The sequence below is a fragment of the Cannabis sativa genome, chromosome 2 (genome assembly GCF_029168945.1).
Source record: "Cannabis sativa cultivar Pink pepper isolate KNU-18-1 chromosome 2, ASM2916894v1, whole genome shotgun sequence".
Taxonomy (NCBI): domain Eukaryota; kingdom Viridiplantae; phylum Streptophyta; class Magnoliopsida; order Rosales; family Cannabaceae; genus Cannabis; species Cannabis sativa.
The window spans coordinates 92,066,557-92,091,016 of NC_083602.1; the positions used below are offsets into that span (position 1 = coordinate 92,066,557).

The window sequence follows — 24,460 nt, forward strand, 5'->3', positions numbered from 1 at the left end:
ACTAAATGTCCTTCTCTCTCTCTTTGACTTACGTTCCTCCATAGCCATAGCCATATGGTCCCATAATTGACCTTTAGTCCTTAACGTAATCACATAATCTTATAAAAGAAAAATACTAAAAGATATTAGTGTTTAATACCTTCTAATATGATATATTACTATTGATACAATTAAATATTAAATTTTATATAATTTAATGCAATAATTTTTTTTATAAAATATCGCTAACTAATCACAAAACGTCACTTTCACTCTTGGACAACTATTAGAATGATACCAACGGGCACCTTGCCAAATACCACTATAAAATGATATTTTATAATTGTTGTATAGTTTATTAAATTAAAATAAATAGAACTTAATAATAAATTGCACTAATCATAATATTATATCTCACAAAAGTCTAGATACTAATGATACATTTTAACATTTCTCAATGTTTAAAGGTACTACTGGAGCCTAGTACATATCGTTATTAGTGTAATTAAGTATTGTCTTCTATATGCTATTAGGCACCAGTGGTGCCTAGCACCTTCTCGACATGTCGCGTTGTGATTGACTAGCGATACTCCTTAAAAGCTATTATATTAAATTATATGGGACCCGATACTTAATTGGACCAATAGCGATATTGACACATAGGAAGGTGCTAGGCACTACTGGTGCTCTTTAGCATTTCTTTTTAATATAATATCTTTTAAAGAATATTGCTAACCAATCATAAAATATGATAAAATGTCATTGCTAAAAAAGTAATGGGCACCGCTCCCCCACAAGTTGAATCAAAGCATTGGTATATTGGTACCGTACTAGTTTTGTCCCACATTGGTGATTTGTGAGTAATTTTCCAAATTTATATTCTCCAAGTCTTGCAAATCTCTGTGTTGTTCATTTCTCCATGGACTTGTTCTTCTTCTTCATCTCAATCTTCCTATTCACAACAACAACAACAGCAACAGCCTCCATATCAGTCCACTCCATCACCCCAAACTTCACAGCCTCAAACACCAAATTCATCAACTACTCAGGGGACTTCTTAGTCTCCAAAAACGGGTCATTCAAAGCCACCATAACCAACTCAAAATCACCTCCTCTCCACACTCACCATTACCACCTCTCCGTCGTCCACGTCACCACCTCCACCGTGGTCTGGACAGCAAACAGAGACAACCCCATCTCTCAATCCTCACTCCTCTCACTAACCACCAAAGGCCTCTCAATCACCAACCATTCAACTTCAACAGTCATATGGTCAACACCCAAATTCACCACCACCAATGTCTCAGCTCTCCAACTTCTCGAAACTGGAAACCTCGTATTACTCGACCACCAAAACACCACCCTTTGGCAGAGCTTCGATTACCCAACTGACACAATCCTCGTCGGCCAGCGCTTACGTGTCGGTCAAACACTCGTCAGTTCCAAGTCTCCTGATGATGTGTCAACAGGTGAGTATGGATTAACGGTTAATAACAGTACAGACTTGGTGTTGAAATGGAAGAATACGACGACGTATTGGAAGGTTTCTGCTGTGGAGTTGAATCAAACTGGTTTGTTTGAGTTTGATCATATAATGCTTGGTGATTCAGAGGGTTTTAGGATGATGAAATTGGGTGATGATGGGAGATTGAGTATAGTTAGATTTATAGGTAACAACAAAAACAGCTCTGTTGAAGAGTACTCTGCTCCATTTCAACACTGTCAAGTTCCTATGGTTTGTGGAAAATTAGGCCTTTGTAGTGGTCGTGGCGCAACCGGTAACTGTGGTTGTTCATCTGGTTTTTACAGCAAAGCTCATCCCATTGGATCAGATTGTGTCCCCAACAATGCATCTCTTTCTTTACCTCTTCCTTGTAAAACCAAAAATGGCAACAACAACAGCAACAACAACAACAACTCTGTTTTGTATGTGAGTCTAGGTAATGATACAGACTATTTCGCCAATGATTTTATGGACCCTTTTCGGAGAAATGTCACTCAATCTGTTTGTCAAGATCTGTGCTCGACTAACTGTTCTTGTTTAGCTATTTTCCATGAAGCTTCTTCTGGTTCTTGTTATTTGATTGAGAATGAAATAGGCTCACTCATCAGGTCTGGCCCTGCTAGTACTTCTCAGAACAATCGTTTGGGATATGTTAAGACTTTCGTTGTGGCAACATCAACATCCTCTTCTTCTTCCGTTGTTAGTAGTGGTAGCAATGGAAATAGTTTTCCAATAGCTGGTTTTGTACTCATACCCTTTTCGGGTTTGGTTCTTGTATTAGCTGCAGTGCTTTTAACAACTCTTTGGTTGAGAAGAAAAGGGAGGAGTTTTGGTTTTGGAATTGGGAACTCCAAAGTCACAAGATTAGAGCGTTTGAACTCTTCTTCATGGAGTGAAGAGTCAGAGGAAGACATATCAATCCCTGGTTTACCAGTGAGGTTTGATTATGAGGAGTTGGAAGTTGCCACTGACAATTTCAAAACTCAAATTGGGAGTGGAGGATTTGGGACAGTTTACAAAGGTATACTTGCTGATAAGACCGTTGTGGCAGTTAAGAAGATGACTAGTTTGGGTGTGCAAGGAAAGAAAGAGTTCTTCACAGAAGTTTCCATCATAGCAAACATTCACCATGTCAATCTTGTTGGGTTGAAAGGTTTTTGTGTTGAAGGAAGCAAGCGTTTTCTGGTGTTTGAGTTCATGAACAAAGGGTCATTGGACCGAGCTCTTTTCGGTGATGCTGGGCCTGTTTTGGAATGGGATGAGAGATTTGACATAGCTCTTGGAACAGCCAGAGGACTTGCTTACTTACACAATGGCTGCAACCACAAGATCATACACTGTGATGTGAAGCCAGAGAACATTTTGCTGCATGGGAATTCACAAGTGAAGATATCTGATTTCGGTTTGTCAAAGCTACTGAATCCTGAACAGTCTAGTCTCTTCACTACCATGAGAGGTACAAGGGGTTATTTAGCCCCTGAATGGCTAACAAACACTGCAATTACAGACAAAGTTGATGTGTATGGTTATGGAATGGTGTTACTTGAAATAGTTAGAGGAAAGAAGAACTACTTAACATCATTGTCATCATCATGTTCAGAGCGTTATTTTCCTTTGGTGGCACTAGAAATGCATGAGCAGAGAAGGTACTTGGAGTTGGTTGATCCGAGGTTGGAAGGGCGAGTTGTTTCGAGTGAGGAAGTGGAGAAGCTGATCAAGATAGGACTGTGTTGTGTGCAGGAGGACCCTGCGTTGAGGCCGAGCATGGGGTGTGTGGTTGGGATGTTGGAAGGGACAGTAGCCTTGGCTGAGCCTAGAGTTCAGTCATTGAATTTTTTGCGTTATTATGGGCAAAGAATGAGTGAGACTTGTTCTGGTTCTTGTTCTTGTTCTTCTTCAGTTGAAACACAGAACAAGAGTGAGTTGGGATTGTTGAATAAGCATCATTATAAGAATAGTGTTAGTAGTTACATTTCTGCTGAAGAGTTGTCTGGTCCCAGGTGATGCATTCCATATGTATGTACATATATAATACATAGGTAGAAGATAGATATGATATCATTGACTCACATGAGATGAGATTGTTGTTTTTCTTTGTTTTTATGCACTTTGTTCTGTACACTATTGTATTCAGTTCTTTAATTAATATAGTTATAAGATAAATAAGGGTATTCCATATTGCCATTTCTACTTTGTAAATAATAAAATTTTTGGGACTATGAATGAATGAGTTATCTTGATTAATATCATAAATATCCAGAGTGACAGTGTGCAAGAATTACTATGAGAAAGATCAAAATTATGTTTTCAAATGTTTATTGTAATCTATTGATATGTGAATAGGGAGATGGCATTGGCAGCCTCTCAGAAAATGAAATGAATCAAACTTCTATTTTTTATTCCATATCAAATATTAGTTGCACAATTATAGGTTTAGTCTTTCATCTTACACTATTTTGCTATATATCTCTTCATTTTCTGTTCCAATACTATCCTTATGTTGTTCAACCAATTTTTTTAGAAAAATATGCTATTTTTTTTTACTTGAATTTTGATATGTATTAAATCATATTTTTTAAATTTTTTAGGTCGTTAAAAATTTCTCTTAAACTATTGAAATTATTGGATTTAAGAACTTTAATCTAATTTAATTCAATTTTATTAATGTAACAATTGTCTATATATTAAATTGTGCCTTTAAATTTTAATATTTTCTAATTAAGTTTCCTAGATTTTAACATGTACTAAATTGTATTCTCGAAATTTTTATTCAAGTTAGACTTTTTTTAATAAAATTAGACAAAGTCATTAAATCTAACCATCTCAATAGTTCGAGAAGAATTTTTAACAACCTGAAAAGTTTAAAAAACATAATTTAATATATGTCAAAGTTTAGGAATAAAAATTTAAATTAACCTTGTTTAAATATAATATAGAATATATTGGACAAATGGATTAATTATTCATAAACATACTTCAAAAAAACATTTTATATTACCCTCTTTGATAATATAATATGAAAAACACACACACATAATCTTCTTCCAAATGAAAATATGAGGACTAAAATTTGAATTTGATATAATTTTTTTTTTCTTTGAATGCCATAGAAAATTAATCCAATTTAATATCCAACAAAGAAAAAAAAGTTGATATTTTTTTATTGTTTTGAATTATATAAACTTAATTAATATTAATATGGTATACTTGAAATAAATAAATAGTGGATTAATATGAGAGAGGGGCTTTATAGTGATGACATGAGCAACACACAAATACACAATCTTCAGCTTCTGTATTTGTGTGGCTATGGAATTGAATGAGAAATGAGCTTTGCATTCTCCTCACCTTCACCTACTTGTCTCAGCTCTTCACCGCCGATTATGGCCGCCGACCTCTCTTTTCAGGCGCTTCTTCTATCCAACACTCTTCAACCTTACCACAACCACAACCATATCACTACCACACACACTCCAACTTCAACTCCCTGCTTCTCTCCACTTCAATTTTCCAAACTCTTCTTATCCCATTCCCACTCTCACTCCTCCGCACTTTCTCCACGTTTCCCACTCTCTTGCCGCGCTACCGGAACCGGAACCCAGTCTCCTCCGGCCTCCGCCGCCGATATCCAAGTCGCCGTCGAAATCGGAAAGGATCGTCTTTCAAAGGTTCTTTCTTTCTTTCTTTATATCTATGTACTAATTTCAGTTGAGAGCCAATTTGTTGAGTTGGTGATAATATAATATGGTGATTGTGTTTTTTCAGGTTCCGATTTCTCGTATCAGAAATTTCTGTATCATTGCGCATATTGATCATGGGAAGTCTACCTTGGCAGACAAGCTCCTCCAGATGACTGGTACTGTACAGAAGCGTGAAATGAAGGAGCAGTTTCTTGATAACATGGATTTGGAGAGAGAGAGAGGCATCACTATCAAACTTCAGGTTTCTTTTCCTCTTTTCTAAATTTAATCATTTTGGAACTTATTACTCATTTCATTACTAAGCTAAGCTCAATTCTTTATGTTAGGCTGCTCGTATGCGTTACATGTTTAAAAATGAGCCATATTGTCTCAACTTAATTGATACTCCTGGTCATGTGGATTTCTCCTATGAGGTACATACATTAGTATATATGCTCTTAGTTAGTTAGTAGTGTAGTACCATCAAATTCAATGTTCTTACTTAGTATTGCTGTTTTGTTTATTGGAAAGGTATCTCGATCTCTGGCTGCATGTGAGGGTGCCCTCCTTGTTGTTGATGCTTCTCAGGTACTTTAACTACATCTTTCTTTTGAATTGATTCTTCATTAGCTTTGTTGTATCGTCTTATCTTATGAGTGTTTTACTTTTTCTTACTTAAGGGAGTTGAGGCTCAAACTCTGGCTAATGTTTATTTGGCATTGGAAAACAATCTTGAAATCATTCCTGTAAGTTTGTTTCATTTTTAATAAAATAGAAGATTGTTCGAAAATAGTAATTAAATCCCATTTGTAATAAAAAAATAAAAATCATGGAGAGTGTATAAATCTCTTAATTGCAGGTTCTAAACAAGATAGATCTCCCAGGTGCTGAACCAGAGAATGTCATCAGGGAAATTGAAGAGGTTGCTCAGATATATTATATGCTTTGCTTGTGTTATATGTTGTTTTTTGTTGGTCAAATATTAACTGACTCTTTCTGTTTCTTTCTTAGATTGTTGGTTTAGATTGTAGCAATGCAATTTATTGCTCCGCAAAGGTTGGTTCTTTGTTGCTTATCCACTAAAGGAAACTACTACATGCAGTTATCTATGTCTTTCTGAGAGAATGCAATTTATTAAAGGTTGGTTCTTTAATATAAGTCTGTGCCTTGGTGGTGTAAAAAATGTAGGAGGGAATAGGTATCACTGAAATATTAGATGCAATTGTGGAGAGGATTCCCCCACCTCAAGATACTGCTGATAGGCCACTGAGGGCTTTAATATTTGATAGGTAGAAATTTTGTAACGTGCTGTTATTATTATTTTTTATATGGATTAGGAAGACAAGCTTTCAGTGTGCTCATTTCTATTTCTCTGTGCCCATTCCTTAATTTGTTTTATATTATAGTATAGTGTGCTGAGATTTGAATTTATTGCAATTGTCGTTAAATTTGGAATTGGCTTTTATAATTTGAAGATGTATTTTCTTTGGATCTTATGCAGTTACTACGATCCATATAGAGGTGTGATTGTATATTTTCGAGTTATTGACGGGACAATAAAGAAGGGCGATAGAATTTACTTTATGGCCAGTAACAAGGTTAATATGTTTTCTATAAACTTTCTCTTTCCTTCATTGTCTACATTTTATTTTGTTTAATTGTGTTCAGAAAGAAGCAGGCTTTAGGATATTTTTCTAATGTGTTCTCTTAGAATGCAGGACTATTATGCTGATGAAATTGGAGTGCTATCACCCAATCAGTTACAAGTTGAAGAATTGTATGCTGGTGAGGTAATGTTCTGAAAATTTGTATATTTATTTATAAGGTTTTTATTTTAATTAACCATATGCACATCCTTGTATAAACAAGCCCAGATGGAATCATGCAAACACTTTGTCCCCTATATACACTGCATTGGGTTGAAAATAGGAGCTTGGTTTGAAACTTTGGATATAAGTTTTTCAATATTTTTACTTTGTACTAGTCAAGTGTTTTTCTTCACTTTGCTTTGGTGCTTTACATTACACAGGTTGGCTATATTTCTGCTTCTATAAGATCAGTAGCCGATGCACGGGTAGGGGACACTATCACTCATCATTTTAGAAAGGCAGAAAGCTCATTACCTGGATACGAGGAAGCTACACCAATGGTGTTTTGTGGCTTGTTTCCTGTTGATGCAGACCAGTACTACTATTCTCTTGGTTGTTAAATGTTGAATTGATATTTATAGATGGGTTTTTGTGATCTCTAATACCTTTCGTTTCAATCCAACCTCTGTACCTTACTGGCAGGTTCCCTGAATTACGCGATGCACTTGAGAAACTCCAACTTAACGATGCTGCTCTGAAGGTTTGTGTAAATATTTTATGTTTTATGGACTTTACATGTATACATTTGACAGCTTGCAATGAAATGATTGGTTTCCCTTTGCCATGCATTTTTTCCCCTTGCAGTTTGAACCTGAGAGCTCAAGTGCCATGGGTTTCGGCTTTAGATGTGGATTCTTGGGTCTTCTTCACATGGAAATTGTTCAGGTTTCCTTTGTATTTATCATTTGTTCTGTTATGAAAAATGTCAGTTTGGTGGATATATTCTTACAAGTAAGCATTTTACTTTACAGGAAAGGCTTGAGAGAGAGTACAATCTGAACCTTATAACTACTGCTCCTAGTGTTGTATACAGAGTGAACTGTGTAGATGGTTCCGTAGTAATTTTCTCAACCCTGAATTCTTTCATTTTAGTTTCAAGAAATAAAGAAACAGAAATAAAAGAAAACTCTCTCAATTTATCTGGGAATTTATGTCAGTGTTTATGTCATTGATCTGCTCTATCTGAATTTCTAATAGATGGAATGCTCAAATCCATCTATACTTCCTGAACCTGGAAAAAGGAAGTCAATTGAAGAGCCTGTTGTGAAGGTCAGATTTCTTCTTGCTTGATTTAATCGTTTGATAATTCTAGATAAGCATAAACATTCTGTTTGATTCGTTGTGCTGAGAATAAAAGTTGTTTTGTTTCTCCTTTGTTTGGTTTCCCAGTGTTATGCTTGGTAAACTTAATAAATTAACTGGGACATTTATATGTACAGATTGAGATGCTTACGCCGAAGGATTATATTGGTCCGCTCATGGAGTTGGCTCAAGATAGAAGGGCAGAGTTTAAAGAAATGAAATATATTACTGAGAATAGAGCATCACTTATCTATGAATTACCTCTAGCAGAGGTTTTTTCCTTCTCCTTTTTACCACCTCTGCAGTCCACTTGGCTTGCTCTACTAATTTGTAAACTCAATGAACTGCTTCTCCACTCCTTTATTTCTTTCATTCACAGATGGTAGGTGACTTCTTTGACCAGCTGAAATCCAAAAGCAAAGGTTACGCAAGCATGGAGTATACCTTTATCGGGTAAATTCAGCTTCTTGATACTTCTATAACTACAAACAAAATTGATGCTGAAGTCAAATATGTTAATAATATGTTATCACTTACCCAACATCTAGGTAACTAACATCAGCTTAAGAGAAAGCTCAACGTACAAAACTACATTCGATTATTAGGAGCACTTACCTACATGTTAAAGGAATTACCTTACTAAAATGTTTGTCTGAATTTTCTCATTTTTTATATCTGATGAGCCATTTGAACCTAAAATCAACAACGACCACTTTTTTTAAACTAGAAACCGAATATCTAAACATTGATTTGCTCCTTCATACTTTGTTAGGTATAGTATAGGCTTAGCCAGCACCATAATTTTAATGACTTGTATATTGCTTTTTCTTCAAAGCTAATACAAATGTGGGAGAAAATATTTTTGAGTAGATGCTTAATAAGTCTATATACTGACTTTAGGTACAAAGAAAGTGATCTGATAAAACTTGACATTCAGATCAATAGTGAACGCGTAGAACCGTTGGCGACCATTGTGCACAGGGATAAGGTAATCTTGCGCTATTTTTGAATCTTGGTGACCGTCAAATTTTTAGCTCAGATCATTTTAAAGAGACTAAAGAAATATTTTGGCACATTTTTGATATGTAATATTTTGTTAACAAAATCAATGCTATTGACTGTTGGTAGGCATATAGCGTTGGAAGGGCTTTGACACAAAAGCTCAAGGAGCTTATACCGCGACAAATGTTTAGAGTACCAATTCAAGTAAGACTCATTTTATGTATTTAGTGATGATAATTAGGGCGAGTAAAGAAGATGTGTCATGTGTAGTAATGTGTATGGTGGCATTGACAGGCTTGCATAGGTACAAAAGTGATAGCTAGTGAAGCTTTATCAGCAATCAGGAAGGATGTTTTAGCCAAATGTTACGGTAAGACATTATTAAATCTTTTCTTTTTTTAGTTTTGAAAAACAATCCCAGAAATGAGCTGATATTTTGATAATCTCTTCTTGTTTGTTTATGTATATGTATAATATAGGTGGAGACATTTCAAGAAAAAAGAAGTTGCTTAAAAAACAGGTGAATTTGTGATTATGTAGTTGTGTTGTGTGTATATAGTAGTAAATAATAAAGAGAGCGTTTTGATTCATATATAAATATATGTGTGTATATATTTAACAGGCTGAAGGAAAGAAGAGAATGAAGGCAATTGGTAAAGTGGATGTTCCACAAGAAGCTTTCATGGCAGTCTTGAAACTTGAAAAGGAAGTATTGTGATTCTCATTCTCTTTACTCTGTTGATATATAATATCAATTTTTGTAGCAATATTTTTCATTAACTAACAAACAAAGAATAGTGTATTACACATATTTATCAATGCAAAATTCATAACAAACTTGTGTTTGTGTATACATAAAGTAATCTCTGGGAAACTCACATAAATAAAAGTGGAATTGGGGGAGTTAGGTTCGTTCAATTTTCAGCAAATTTCAACTGAGTTTCAAATTCAAAGCTTTTTCATTTTTAAAAAGAAGAAAAGGTAAATGTGAAAGAGATGATGATATCATGGCATCATATTATAAGCAAAGCCTAATTCATATTATAGAATAGAATACTAAGAATATTATAAGAATTCTTTGTCTGAACCCAACAACCGTACCACCACCACCACCGTCAAATAAATAATTGGTCAACTCAACAACCTTTGTTTCTCTCAAACCCCTTTACCTTTTCCTTTTTTTTTTGTTTGTGTTGTGTCAATGTTTTTTTAATCCTACACAATTTATATTATTATTTTTATTTATTGACTGTAACACTATTTTATACATCCCCATTCCCACCCATAATATTAATATTAATAATACTCCTAAATATTATTAATTTAGGGAGCCACCTCCATGTCCATGAGTGATTTGTGGTTGGTTGTGTTATTCTAAAGAAAGACGCATGTTTTATTAAAAATTAACATTTTTATTTTTCAAACTTATTTTGTCAAATTTTTTTATATCGTTAATTTTTTTTTTTCGAACCACTGAAAATCGAAATTATTAGATTTATTAACTTTTAATTAATTTTACTATCATAAGGATTGTCCAAAACGTGCCCTTAAATATATATATCAAAATTAAAATAGGCAAATATTCAAATTAACTTAAGATTTTATTACTAAAAGAAGAAAAGAAAAGTGAAAGAAAGGAACAGAGTATGGGTTGATGGAGGCGAGTGCAGGTGATTATTCTTTGGTGGCTGCCTTTGCCTTCATCAACAACAACAACAACAGCACTCTTGGTTTGACTTTCTAATTCTCAAAGGTTTGACCAGTCACCCCAAACCCCAAAAAAACCCAAACTTTTTCTCCTTTTTCACCACCCACTTCCTCTTTCATCTTCTTCTTCCTTCTCTTCTTCTCTCTTTCTCTTTCTGTTTTGGGTTTTGTGATTCAGATATGGCTCCTCGTTCCGCCGACCAGAAAGCCGCCGCCGACTCTGCCATCCGTTCAATTGGTTTGGGTTATGATCTCACCCTTGACTTGCGTCTCAAGTCTTGTAAAGCTTCATCTTCCTCCCCTGACTCTCGTCTCATCGCCATACCTGATCGTTTCCTGAGGGATATTTCGATTCCCGGCGGTGTTTGTATACCCAACGTTCCTAAATCAATTAACTGCGATAAAGGCGAGCGCATGAGGTTTGGCTCTGATGTTCTCTCTTTTCAACAGGTCCGTTTCATTTCCTTTCCTTTCCAATTATTACTTTACTAATTCATACCAGAAAAGAGTGTTATTGATTGTGATTGTGGGGTTTGTAGATGTCAGAGCTGTTTAACCAGGAATTATCACTTTCTGGTAAAATCCCAAGTGGTCATTTCAACAGCGCTTTTGAATTCACCGGAGGTTGGCAGAAAGACGCTGCCAACACCAAAGCTCTGGCCTTTGATGGAGTTTCCATAACTCTTTACACTATTGCCCTCGACAAATCCCACCTCCTTTTGCGTGATCATGTCAAACAAGCTGTCCCTTCTTCATGGGATCCTGCTGCATTGGCAAGGTTCGTTGATTCATTCTTTCTTTCTATTTTTGTTCAATCAAGTGTTCAAAAACTTTGTTCATAGCTCAAACTGTCAGGTATGTAGTTTGTTCTGACATTCAAGTCCCTCCAGGGCATTTTCCATAGCAATTGCTATAATTTACTGGTCTCCATATCTTGTTGTAGAGTTAGGCGTGGGAAGCTTAGTTTCAGAGAAATGAAAAATTGTTATTTTTCATTCAAAAGTCAAGATAAAAGCTTTGGTTTTTAGAGTGTTTCAATGTTTTTGATTTACAGGTTTATTGAAAAGTATGGTACGCACGTAATTGTTGGAGTGAAAATGGGAGGAAAGGATACAATCTATGTGAAGCAGCAACATTCATCACCGCTCCAACCAGCTGATTTACAGAAAAAACTTAAGGACATGGCTGATAAATTGTTCGTGGATGTACACAATAGGAACTCTGATAAATCCAATATGAGAGACAAGGTTTGAACCATCTAATAAGCTGTCCTCGCCTGCCTCCATTGATAATCACTTTTTCCTTCCTTTTATAATAGAAATCATTTTCAAGACTGGGATTGCTTAAGCAAAACTAGTTCATTCATGTTATTGTCACGTGTTGTATTTTTGTTTCTGTTTAGGTTTGGTGCATGAAGTTCTGTTTTTTCTCTTCTTCTTTTGGTAGAATTCAACATGAAACTCCTCTGAGCAATTTTAAAATTACGGAAAAGTTTCCCGGACTTGATTTGTTTAGCAAATTTACGTACTTGCATGGAAGAGATCATGTTATATGTATTGCTTAACCAACTTATTTTACTACCTTTTTCTTTTTTCAGTTCTCCATGGACCGTGGCCTAAATATCATGGACTCACTTCCTTCCAGTTCTTATTCTTCTACTGAGGTACACATCAGGAAGAGCCTACTGATTCATTATGCTTTTCAATTTAAGATAGGATATAAAATATTATTATAAAATTTATGAAGTTCACTTGTGTTGCATTCTTTGTATTATCTTCATTTGTGTTGCATTCTCAAACTTGAATTTTGAGGTATCTCTTCGATCGTTTGGTGTAGACAGCTTATGTTTTTGTATACATTGCAGATGCAAGATACTAAATTCACTTGCAAGAGGAAAGGGGGGAACTTAAAAAGAAATCTATCCCACGATGAGTGGTGTCAGACTGTTTATTTCGATCCGGATGTAATTTCCATGTCTTTAGTTCCCATCACATCATTGCTGAGTGGCATTAATGGGAGTGGATTTCTAAGCCATGCCATTAATCTTTACCTTCGATGTAAGAATGGCTCTTTCATGGCGCCCTGTTTGCTTATCTATTAAGATGCTAGTATGATTTATGAGTACTGTTTTGAATCTTATATTTCCTTTTCCTGGATTTTGCAGATAAACCACCAATCGAAGAACTGCACCAGTTTTTGGATTTCCAACTTCCAAGGCAGTGGGCACCAGTATTCGGTGAGCTTGCCCTTGGTCCTCAGAAGAAGCCACAAGGTGGTGCATCTTTGCAGTTTAGTTTCATGGGCCCTAAACTTTATGTTAATACAACTCCGGTAATTCTACTGTTCCCTTTTTGTTTGTTAGAAAAACAATAATATTGATATTTTTGCAATCTTGAACACATGTAGTTTCTCCTCCCCTGGTTCTCTTTTGTCTTGTCTTTTTTCGTATCTTCATATTCTTAGGATGATTGTTGTAGGTTGATGTGGGTAAGAAACCAGTGACTGGTCTTCGATTGTATCTAGAAGGCAAAAGAAGCAACTGCTTAGCAATCCACTTGCAGCATCTTTCATCGCTGCCAAAGAGCTTCCAACTCAAGGACGAAGTAAATGGGAACATGCCACACCCGTCCTCTGACCGCAGGTACGTGGAGAAGGTTCAGTGGAAGAGCTTCTCTCATGTCTACACAGCCCCTGTTGAGGCTAATGATGATCTGTCTGTTGTCACTGGGGCTCACTTTGAAGTTGGAGACTCCAGCTTGAAGAAAGTTCTATTCTTGAGACTGCATTTTGCTAAAGTTGTAGGTGCAACAATTGTGAAACAGCCTGAGTGGGATGGTTCCCCTGGATTAGGACAGAGATCTGGAATCATTTCAACATTGATTAGCACTCATTTCTCGACTGCACAAAAACCTCCTCCAAAACCTTCTGATTTTAACATAAACTCCGCTGTTTACCCTGGAGGCCCTCCGGTTCCATCTCAGGCACCTAAGCTTCTGAAGTTTGTTGACACTGCAGAAATGACAAGAGGACCGCAGGACTCTCCCGGGTATTGGGCTGTTTCTGGGGCAAGACTTGTTGTTGAAAAGGGTAAAATTTCTCTCCGGGTTAAGTATTCTCTTCTGACCATGATCTTACCTGATGAAGAGGCACTAGAAGATTTCTGACAACACCGAATTATTTAAAGGGGGAGAGAGTGAAACTAAGAAGGAACGACATAGGCATGTATGTGTATTAGAAAGAGAACTCGAATGATTTCTTCGATTTGTCAAATGTTTCTATATTAGAAAAAAAAATGTTTTATTTGTATATAAATTCTTCACATGTTTCTTTGTGTAAAATTCACTTGATTTCTTGTAGATGTTTCTTCTGTGGTGCCAATATTTGAATGTTTAGTTTGTAAGAGTAAATTTTTTGAAAGGAAAAAGAAAATGTCAAGGAGCTAGTTCCTTATTCAGCATTTATTTATTTATTTTGCTATAGTTGCTAGTTTTTACAAACAACAATAGAAAAAGAATCTGAAATAGCAGATACAACTAGTTATATATATGAATGAAAAAGGAGAAAAAAATAGAGAAGAAACAGATCAAAAATAACCATAGGCAAACACATTAACTAGACTAGAGCAACAGTTAGCTGCATGTATATATATAACAAGGCTGTAAGACTTATATATGCAGATTACAGACTTAAAAGTTTCCTTTCTTTCTCATTTCATTCATTTAGTTTTCCCTATCTCACATAGTCAGTTATGTTTTTTTGTTCTTTCTCTCTATGAATTTACATACTAATGAAAAGCCTCTATCTTGGTTTGGACAACTGGATAGCCTCTTGATCATGTGTGGTTTCATCCAACCAAGGAAATTGGTGAGGATGAAGTGGGAATTCTTGATTTCTTACATGCTCAAGTTGCTCCCACTCAGCCCATTTTTCAGCCAACCCTACTCCCTGCATCATTTTCACAACTTTAGACATTGTTGGACGATCCTCGGGCGATGTCTGGGTGCAGAGCAAAGCCACTTGAATGATTGTCTCAACTTCTTTTAAGTCATAACTTTTCAAGTTTCCATCCACTATATCATGCAGCCTATTCTCTCTTTGCAACTTCTTGATCTGTCAAAAACCAGAACCAGAGCCAGAGTGTTAATTAATAGTCTGCAGCCATATGAGATTAAATCTAAAAGAACTTACATGGTCAAGGAGAAGAACATCCTCTTCCTCTTCAAGCCTCGAGAAATCTATGGCGCGCTGACCAGTGACAAGCTCGAGAAGAGTTATGCCATAACCAAAAACATCTGTCTTCTCTGATGATTTTCCAGTGGACAGATATTCTGGAGCAATATGACCCATTGTGCCTCGGACCTGAGTGGTGGCATGAGTCATCTTTATATCAACCAACTTGGCCAGACCAAAGTCTCCAAGAACAGGTTCAAAATCATCATCAAGCAAGATGTTTGCAGCCTTTAAGTCTCTATGTATGATCCTTGGATTGCAGTGCTCATGCAGATATTCCAAACCATTGGCTGTACCAAACGCAATACGCTTCCTTGTTGGCCAATCCAAGCCTTTCTCACCCGGTTTCAAATCTACATAGTTGTAAGTTAGTAACTAAAAAAAGTTGAGAACATGAAGGGTATGGTAAGAAAGAACAATACCTCTCAAGCGGTATGCAACACTCAGATTTTGCATAAAAGGATAAACAAGAATTTTCTCAATTGAGGTTGTACAAAACCCAATCAAATGCAAGAGATTGCGATGACACGCCACACTAATGAGCTCAACTTCTCTGAGGAATGCAGCCTCCCCACCGGGACTATAACAATCTGCAAGGCGTTTCACTGCAACCTTAGTGTTGTCTAGAAGAAGACCTCTATACACTTTCCCAAATCCTCCTTGTCCAATTACATTGCTCTCGCTGAAGTTGTCTGTAGCGAGCTGAATTTCCCGAAAAGAAAATCTTCTCAACTGGCCTAACGAGATCTTGCAGTCATGTTCACCTAAAATTTTTACAAGAAAAACAAGACTATTGGGTTAAGACACAAATGACAAATGGTTCTACACAAATGACTGTAATCACATCTTGTTTACCATTTACATCAACAAACACATCTTGTTTGAGTTTGCTTTGATGAAGGTGGTATCGATATGCAATCAAAGCTCCAATGAAAAGAAGTATAAAAGCAACACAACTTGCAGAAGTTAGAATAGCTCCAACTTTTCCCTTCTTGGTTGAAACTGTTGTCAACATTTACAACAACCAAAGTTCAACTCAAACTAGATCATGATACATAAGAAAGTAGACTCAAAAAGAGAGTTGAAAGAGATAAAAACCTTGAGTATGATCACTTGAAACACAAGGCTGCTCCAAACTAGAGCCACAAGCAAGATGTGTTCCTGTAAAACTGCAGCCAAAATTCTTTAACTTTAAACACCATTAGTGTAATCAACATCATTAATTATGTGATGAGAATAAAAAAATTTGATTACTTGAAAGTGGGAATGGAATAGAGTTGCATGGGAATGCTTCCTGTTAAGTCATTAGATGAAAGGTCCCTACAATTGAAACATGTATACACTTATTAACAAACAAGATAAGAAATGATTGAGCAAAGTGGGAAAATATATACATATATATAAAGCTTACAAATGTTCCAAATTTGAAAGTTGAGCCCATGTGACAGGTATAGAGCCACTGAAGCTATTGTTGGCAAGATTAAGAATCTTTAGTTGAGTCAAGTTGGCAAGGTAATCAGGTAAACCACCTCTCAAACTGTTGTTCTGAAGGTCTCTGCATGCATTAAGTATTTTATTTATTTTTCTTTTTCTTTTTTCATTTTTTGGGGGCCAAAATGATTAGAAGTTTACTTACAAGGAAACTAAAGATTTGAGTGTAGTAATTGCTGGTGAAAGAGTTCCTGTAAATCCAATTGAAGGCAAGCTCCTGCAAAGTTAACATAATTTTCATTTTCACATACTGAATCTAATGATCCAAAAAGTCCAAGTGGGGGTGTGTGTGAAAGGGTTGAACTTACAAGGATACAACATTTGCACCTATGCAAGTGACATGAGACCAACTGAAACATGGACTCACAAGGTTGAGACTCCAATCTGTTATTCTACCATTGGAATCATTGAGTGACTTTAGCAAATCAGACAAAGCTAAACCTGAACACAAAAGAACAACATCAGTTATTCAATTATGATCTTAGTAATAATAAAGAAATTTAGAAGAAGGGTGTTACTTACCTTCCACATCAGGATCTGTTGATTGAGAAGTGGTTTTTAATAACAGGATTAGCATAAGCCATTTTAAGTTGAGCTTTATTGAAAGTAGTAGTCCAGTACCCCCAGCCATGTTGTTTAATTAGTACCCTTTACAAAATATTATGTCATGATCAACTTCTGTTGCATTGTGAGAAAGAAAGAAAAGAGTTGATAAATGAAACTTACTTGTTTGTGTTGAATCCAAAAGGAGAAAGGGGAATCATATCATATCATATCAATATGGATGGATATTGGAGTTAGAAGAAGAAGAAATAAAGAAAGAAAAAGGCAATAATTACTCTTAATATATATCATATCTTTCATGACTCATGAGTTTGTGTGTGTGTGTGATACATCAAATAAAAATGAAATGATGGGTCAATGAAAAGGGTCCCACAAAGCAAAGAGAAAAAGAAAAAGTTGTGAAGAAATGAAAAATCTAAATGGGAAGAGAAATAGGTGGTAATGGTAATGTAGTAGTTTTTGTAGTAGTAATATTATTAATATATACTATGCTATGTTTGTTGTAGTTGATGTGTTTGGTTGGTGGTGGTGGGAATAAGAATGAGAATCCCACTAAAAATATACATATATATCACTTTGGCCACTATATATAATAATATTTAAGCATATATAGTATAGTATACTCTCTTGTGTGTATGATGGTATAGTAGAATTTGATGCTGATTTAGATGATACACAAAGCTCCACCTCCATTATTATTATTATAATATCATATTATTCTCTTTGGCATTTCATTATTATCTAACACATAATAATTTCTTCAGCTCTCTCTTTCTTCCTCTTGGGAATATATATGATGATGATGATAATATAGGACAAGCATGTTATGTTGTAGTACTAGTAGTAAGTAATTACACAAAATGATATGTAGAAAGTGATATTAAAGAAGAGTACACTAATAGAAAGTGGGCTACTATTGTTGTGTTTGTGTTTTTGATAAGGAATAAGGTAAGGTGGTTTGTCTTAGAAATATGAGACAACACAACCCAATCCATTTCAATTTCCACTTCTAAATTGGATCATTCACACACTTCTATTTCTTTTTTCTTTTTTAAGGGTATACTATATATATATCAATTCTCATTAATGGTTAAATCTGAATAAACTCATCAACACCACTAACAAACTTTTATTCATTTTTAATTAAGGTGTAATGGTTTTGATAATTTAACACTATATAGATATACATAGTAAAATCAAATCACCATCAATAAATGAAAATAAATATATAAATATGGTAAAAAAAATGGGATACAAGGAAAATCACTTGGTAAAGTAATGATCAAATTTAATTAACAAAAAATGAAATGAATTAACAATAATAATGTCTCAAAGTTTATAATATTAGGTGGGTGGGTATAAGGGGATACAATAATAATAAGAAGAAGAAAAAAAGAAAAAATTATATAATACTTTTGTGATTATTATGGGTTGAGATGCATCATAATAATAATAATAATAATTATAAAGTAGTATTTATGTTTGAATTAATTATTGAGATCTTCTGGAGTCAATCCCATCTGTTTTAGGACATCTTTGCACTGAGGAAGAGGTGTCTTCTTAAGGAAACCAAGAGGGTTGGCTTGTCGAACATTGGATGCTATACCATTGTTGGTGGTGAGGCTGATCCGAGCACTCAACTTCTGGTAAGGCTCAGAGTTGATCTCCGAGCACTCGGGATCACTACTCTTCACCAGCTCAATTGCACAAATATCATCCTCATGCTCTCCACTCACCGGAATTCTGTATGTTCCGGTTGCATCTGTAACTGCCTCCGCGCTGTATATCACTTTCCCCTTTTCGCTCTCGCTACACTCCAACCTCACTCTTGCATCTGTTCTCGTGCATGCAAATAAATAAAAAATAATATTATCGTCTAACTGAAAGACATGCTTAATACTTATAATATTAAAAAAAAAAACTCGTTTATTGTACCTTTCATGTAAACGCTGGCTTTGGTGACAAATTGAGCGCGACATGTATCGCAATAGACTTTGCCTTCCACAATAAGATTAGGCTCCACACATTCACCCAAACCCAAAAGACCCAACAAACACAAAGCTGAAGCAAACATCATTAAACACTTATTGTTCTTCATTCTTAATCTTAATTAATTCTATCTCTTATCTCTTTTAATGATTAATGAATTAATTAATTATGTTTTGCTTCAAATAATTATCACTACTTGACATCTTTTTATATATATATAAATGACAAAAATGTTAGTTATTTTTGTGGGGTTGAGATTTGTTTTCCATGTTAATATGTGGTTGCTTACATTTTGGATCTAAAATGTTAATTAAGGTGATGAATCTGTCGTACACGTAATATATAGTTATGACTAATTCAAATACCCTTTAAAACTACTTATTCAACCTACCTATATATACATTCCATTTATTTAAAATAAAAAGAAAAAGAAAAGGAAATAAAATATAATAAATATATTAATTAGATGGTTGGATTGGAATTGGATGAATGGATGGTGTCATATTAATTAATTAAACATATACTTTAATTATTATATTTAATATTTTAAATACGATCCACATGCTAATTAAAGTATATTCACTATCAAATATCTAATTCACATTATCTATAGTACTATACTCAACAAAAAGAGCAATATATTGTGACCATATATAACATTATATTCTTCATCAAGTGCCAAAAGTTTAAATTTCCTTGAAAATGTATTCTTTGTTCTAATTGACATCAAATAAAATTAATGGGAATGAGAAATTTTTAAAACTTTTATCCAATGACTTTTTTTTATTCATTTTAATTGCTTAATTCAATAATCATATAATTGTTGGTATTATTTTCTTATCCATTGATATGAATGTCGAGTTATATGTGTGGAAAATTATAGAAGGGGAGGGTAGAATAGATTAACTTTATATTGTTTGATGAATTAGAAGGTACTAAGAAACATATATTATATTATCCATTATTACTTATTTACTTTTGAGAAGAAAAAAGTAAAGTATACTTTTAGAAAGATAGTTTTGCTAGGTGATAATGCTTCTCACTTCTTTGACTCTTTTCACCCTATTTAACAAATAAAAGATAAATATAGGCTTGGGATTGAGTGTGAGGTCGTGTTGAGCCAGGGTTGGAGTTAGTGGTTTTTGGAGGAGTTGGGATCGAAGTTTGGGTCAAACTAAGGTTTGGCTAGGTCGTGGGAGTTCTGGATTGTAGTTTGGGGTCTGAGGTTCATGTCAAAGCTAGGGTTGAATCGAGATTCGAGGTCTAAGTTCGAAATCTGAATCTAAATCTGAAGTCTGAATTGTAGAAAAATTTAGGAATCAGGATTAGTGTTGCACATGGGTTTGGAGTCTTGGTTGCACTAGTATTAGGGGTCCGAGTTGCACTAGAGTTTAGGGTCTGGGTTCAGATTGGGGTTTGAAGTCTAAATCCAAGTTCGAAGTCAGAATTGTCGCAAAATTTGTAAGAGTCTAGCTTGACAATTTGATTGGAGATTTATAAATAATTTCAATAATTTCATTCATATGTTAATCATGTAAAAACCAATACTCTCTCAAAGAGAATTCAACCATTAATCTAAACTCCATTACATTTTCATTCTTGATTTGAAAATTTATCTACTTTATTTATTATTAGAGAGCATATATGCACCCCATACATAACATTAATTAAAGAGGAATGATAAGATAATAATATACTATTGAGAATTGCTAAAAAGTATTATTGGTACCTAGCACTCTTTTTAGTGTTATACTGCTATTAGTATAATTAAGTAGCAGGTCCTATATAACTTAAGGGGTAAATACCATTTTGGATCCTATGTTTTACAAAAGTTACCGATTGGACTCTGTGTTTTATTATATGACAAAATGGGCTATGTATTTTCTAAAATAGTAAAAATAAGACCCTGAGCTTAATTTTTGACAACTTTTTTTTAATATAATGAAATTTTATTTTGACAAAAAATAAATTCAGGGTCTTGTTTGTATTATTTTAGAAAATGCAAGGTCAATTTTGTCATTTAACAAAATAGATTGTCCAATTGGTAACTTTTACAAAACACAGGATTCAAAATGGTATTTACCATAACTTAACAAAATAACTTTTAGGAAATATCGGTAACCAATCATAGGGTGCTACATGTGGAAGGTGATGAGCACCACTATTGGATTCCAGTAGTGCCTAACATCTTCTATAAATAGCATCATACGATTAGTTATTAATATTTTTTAAAATTATATAAGACCCAAAATTTAATTAGAAATAGATACTATGAGAGTGCTAGACACCAATATTATCTTTTAACAATTCTCAAATAGTAATAATAAATGGGAAGTAGGGTAATAGATAATGAATAGGTGGGAGATGAATGATGTACCAACAAAGCAAGCAATCCTAAAATACAAGACCACCGCTGCCCCCAACCCAACACAACACTTATTTTCTTATAAAAATACAAACTTTACTTCCTCTTATATTATTTATTACATTCCCAATTCCATTTCCATTACCATAACATAAAAAAAAATCCCAAATCAAAATCATATTTCAAACCAAACCATTTTCTTCAAAATCCCAAATCCTAAAATCCTAAAATCATCATCAACATGAGCAATGAATAGTAAGTGTTACTATGTTATCTCATATTATATGGTTTTCTTCTTCTCTTACTTTTGATCATTTTCATTTTCATTTTCAGCGATTATCTCTTTAAGCTCCTCCTAATTGGTGACTCCTCCGTCGGAAAATCATGCCTCCTTCTCCGATTTGCTGTAATTTCTCTCATTATTATCATCTTTTACTCAATCAATGTTTACTCTAATAAAAAACAAAGTTAGGGTTTTTAATCCCCAATTTTGTCTCTTTCAGGATGATTCTTACGTTGACAGCTACATAAGCACCATTGGAGTTGATTTTGTCAGTCTTTCTTTCTTCCCACATTTTACATTTTACATTTTACACTTGTTCTGCTTTTTGTGCGTATTGATTTAATTTTAACTCAATATTTGTTTATGCCTTCTTCTTTCTCACAAATATTCTCAGAAAATCAGAACTGTGGAGCAAGATGGCAAGACTATTAAGCTTCAAATTGTAAGTTGATTTCTTTATTTTTTGAACAGTTGTTCTAATTGGGCTGTTTCTGCCTGATGACTGTTACATGAAAAGTTATAGGGACTAATTATCAATTGTTAGTATTGCCTAGTTAGTATAAATATGTAATACTATTGCTTAATCAATTTCACTAATTTGGTATTGTTCTTCTTTTGCTTTCATTATAATCCCATTTCTTTTTTTTTTATTCAAAAAGGATTTTTGATATGCCATAAGTAAGCTACACTTCACTGTTTGAGTGCAGCTCACTCAATTCTTGTTGAAATATTAACATGTTGTGTTGCTTCTTCAGTGGGATACTGCTGGACAGGAGCGGTTCAGAACCATAACAAGCAGCTACTATCGAGGAGCACATGGGATAATTGTGAGCAACTATTGTCAATTGTCATTTGGGGAGGGATAAGGGAAAAAAATTTGTTTTGGTTTCATAATTATTCAAGTCTCTCTCAACAGATATCATTGTAATCAGGAAGTTATTGGTTATTTTTGAAATTATGATTTATGTAAGGTTTACTTGACTTACTACAAAGTTATTTGAAACAGATTGTCTATGATGTTACTGAGATGGAAAGCTTCAACAATGTCAAGCAATGGTTGAATGAGATTGATAGATATGCAAATGAAAGTGTTTGCAAGCTTCTTGTGGGAAATAAGTGTGATTTGGTCGACAACAAGGTTGTGGACACTCAAACAGCAAAGGTACAACACTACACCTTGTCAAACTCTATGAACAATACAATGGTCTCTCTTTTTTTAGTTTATTGTTTTCTCATGAGGACGGTTAATTGTCTTGGCTGCAATGCAAGGGGACCTTGTAGCAGTCCTTGCATCCCAGACATTTTCCCCCACAATTAGTTTGTTGGGGTTGTTTCAGTGCTCGAGTGGAAAATTGTGGGAGTGTGAAGGCCTACAATATTTGAACACTTAAAATTTTCCATGAAATATGAACATAGATGACTCGTGGGTGCATCAAGCTAGCAGCACTATGTTTACACATGTTGTGATTGCTTGATATCAGTGAATCCCCAGAATCATACTCAAGATTTGTTCTCTGGAGTTGATAACTCATTAACTGAACATGTTTTTAATTTTTTTACTGTCTTGCATACAATGCAAGGGTCCTTGTCTCCCCGACATTCCCCCACAATTTGTTTGTTGGAGTTGTTTTAGTGCTCAAGTGGAAAGCTTTGTGAGTGTCGGGTTCTACAATCTTTGAACACTTAAATTTGTCCATGAATTAAACATAGACGAATCATGGGTGCATCAAGCTAGTAGCACTATGTTTACGCATGTTGTGATTGCTTGATATCAGTGAATTCCAAGAAGCATACTCGAACCACATGAAAGATTTGTTCTTTGGAGTTAGGAACTCATTAACTGAAGATGATTTTAATGTTTTCACTGTCTTAATCCAACTTAAATGCTGTTAGTACCAACCTGCTATGATAAAAAAGCTAGACTAGTACATTTGTAAAGCATATCATATCAGTTGTTTTTCAATCAAGCCGATGTAATGATTATTACTAGCTACTTCCTCCTAGTTAAGGTCTAACTGTGGTGTTTCATATTTGTGCTGAAATGAATGAACTGTGCAGGCATTTGCAGATGAGCTCGGTATCCCATTTCTCGAGACAAGTGCGAAAGACTCTATCAACGTAGAGCAGGCTTTCTTAACCATGGCTGCTGAGATTAAGAAAAAGTAAAACATCCCATCAACTGCTGCCTTCTCATGCAAATTGATACTAAATATTTGTGCTGAACTAACTCTTATTTGAAACTTTTTATGCAGAATGGGTAGTCAACCAAGTGGTAGCAAGTCAACTGGAACTGTAGAAATGAAAGGGCAGCCTATTCAGCAGAATAGCAATTGTTGTGGTTAGCCATTCCTATGTAAAGTGAAGATTGTGTTCTGTTATAAAAGAACACAAAACCATGTAAAACAGTTTACTACGTAGACTCAACTGAACCCTGTTATGTTATGGATCTTTGAAGAATTGTTAAATGTTGTCTGCTTAGATCCTCTCATCTCATCTCTAACAATTGTTCAAGCAATCCAATATCTCACTTAGAAAACATTTCTACATTTAACTTGGATAAAGTTTTATAGATAAGAAACCAAAGACACCAAATTATTTGAACTAAATTTTGATTATATGCTTTTGTGTACCAAAATAATCCATAAAAGGGAAGGATTCAGGGGGATTATTTAATATACAAAGGGTCTATTTAACAAATATTTGGTAATAATTAAT

At 34.6% G+C, this 24,460-nt stretch overlaps 6 protein-coding genes across 6 annotated transcripts; 4 read left to right on the forward strand and 2 right to left on the reverse strand.

The window, feature by feature from the left end:
• Positions 1-374: 374 nt before the first annotated feature.
• LOC115720721 (G-type lectin S-receptor-like serine/threonine-protein kinase At5g35370) lies at positions 375-3,667 on the forward strand. Its single transcript, XM_030649888.2, has one exon. It carries the CDS (start codon positions 899-901, stop codon positions 3,485-3,487), a length of 2,589 nt encoding a protein of 862 aa, XP_030505748.2. The 5' UTR covers positions 375-898; the 3' UTR covers positions 3,488-3,667.
• Positions 3,668-4,697: 1,030 nt separating this feature from the next.
• LOC115720722 (translation factor GUF1 homolog, chloroplastic) lies at positions 4,698-9,967 on the forward strand. Its single transcript, XM_030649889.2, has 22 exons — positions 4,698-5,151; positions 5,249-5,425; positions 5,511-5,597; positions 5,695-5,751; positions 5,844-5,909; positions 6,023-6,085; positions 6,175-6,219; positions 6,352-6,452; positions 6,665-6,761; positions 6,882-6,953; positions 7,193-7,347; positions 7,455-7,512; positions 7,617-7,697; positions 7,784-7,870; positions 8,010-8,081; positions 8,252-8,386; positions 8,494-8,567; positions 9,015-9,102; positions 9,243-9,320; positions 9,411-9,486; positions 9,596-9,636; positions 9,739-9,967. Exons 1-22 carry the CDS (start codon positions 4,810-4,812, stop codon positions 9,832-9,834), a joined length of 2,148 nt encoding a protein of 715 aa, XP_030505749.2. The 5' UTR covers positions 4,698-4,809; the 3' UTR covers positions 9,835-9,967.
• A 697-nt stretch (positions 9,968-10,664) lies between these two features.
• LOC115720723 (MACPF domain-containing protein At4g24290) lies at positions 10,665-14,179 on the forward strand. The gene is made up of 7 exons (XM_030649890.2): positions 10,665-11,273; positions 11,363-11,601; positions 11,878-12,070; positions 12,421-12,486; positions 12,688-12,880; positions 12,988-13,154; positions 13,301-14,179. The coding sequence occupies exons 1-7, from the start codon at positions 11,004-11,006 to the stop codon at positions 13,985-13,987; spliced, it is 1,815 nt and encodes a 604-aa protein (XP_030505750.1). The 5' UTR covers positions 10,665-11,003; the 3' UTR covers positions 13,988-14,179.
• Positions 14,180-14,404: 225 nt separating this feature from the next.
• Positions 14,405-17,754, reverse strand: LOC115720724 (probable LRR receptor-like serine/threonine-protein kinase At5g63710). The gene is made up of 11 exons (XM_030649892.2): positions 17,271-17,754; positions 17,067-17,192; positions 16,853-16,985; positions 16,690-16,761; positions 16,465-16,608; positions 16,308-16,373; positions 16,152-16,222; positions 15,909-16,055; positions 15,476-15,817; positions 15,012-15,406; positions 14,405-14,933 (listed from the first exon to the last, which is right to left on the reverse strand). The coding sequence occupies exons 2-11, from the start codon at positions 17,173-17,175 to the stop codon at positions 14,622-14,624; spliced, it is 1,791 nt and encodes a 596-aa protein (XP_030505752.1). The 5' UTR covers positions 17,176-17,192; positions 17,271-17,754; the 3' UTR covers positions 14,405-14,621.
• Positions 17,755-18,375: 621 nt separating this feature from the next.
• Positions 18,376-19,285, reverse strand: LOC115720728 (olee1-like protein). Its single transcript, XM_030649896.2, has 2 exons — positions 19,044-19,285; positions 18,376-18,942 (listed from the first exon to the last, which is right to left on the reverse strand). The coding sequence occupies exons 1-2, from the start codon at positions 19,204-19,206 to the stop codon at positions 18,596-18,598; spliced, it is 510 nt and encodes a 169-aa protein (XP_030505756.1). The 5' UTR covers positions 19,207-19,285; the 3' UTR covers positions 18,376-18,595.
• A 2,172-nt stretch (positions 19,286-21,457) lies between these two features.
• On the forward strand, positions 21,458-24,233 carry LOC115720727 (ras-related protein RABD1). The gene is made up of 8 exons (XM_030649895.2): positions 21,458-21,717; positions 21,796-21,868; positions 21,966-22,013; positions 22,140-22,187; positions 22,501-22,572; positions 22,752-22,907; positions 23,804-23,907; positions 23,998-24,233. Exons 1-8 carry the CDS (start codon positions 21,704-21,706, stop codon positions 24,086-24,088), a joined length of 606 nt encoding a protein of 201 aa, XP_030505755.1. The 5' UTR covers positions 21,458-21,703; the 3' UTR covers positions 24,089-24,233.
• Positions 24,234-24,460: the final 227 nt, after the last annotated feature.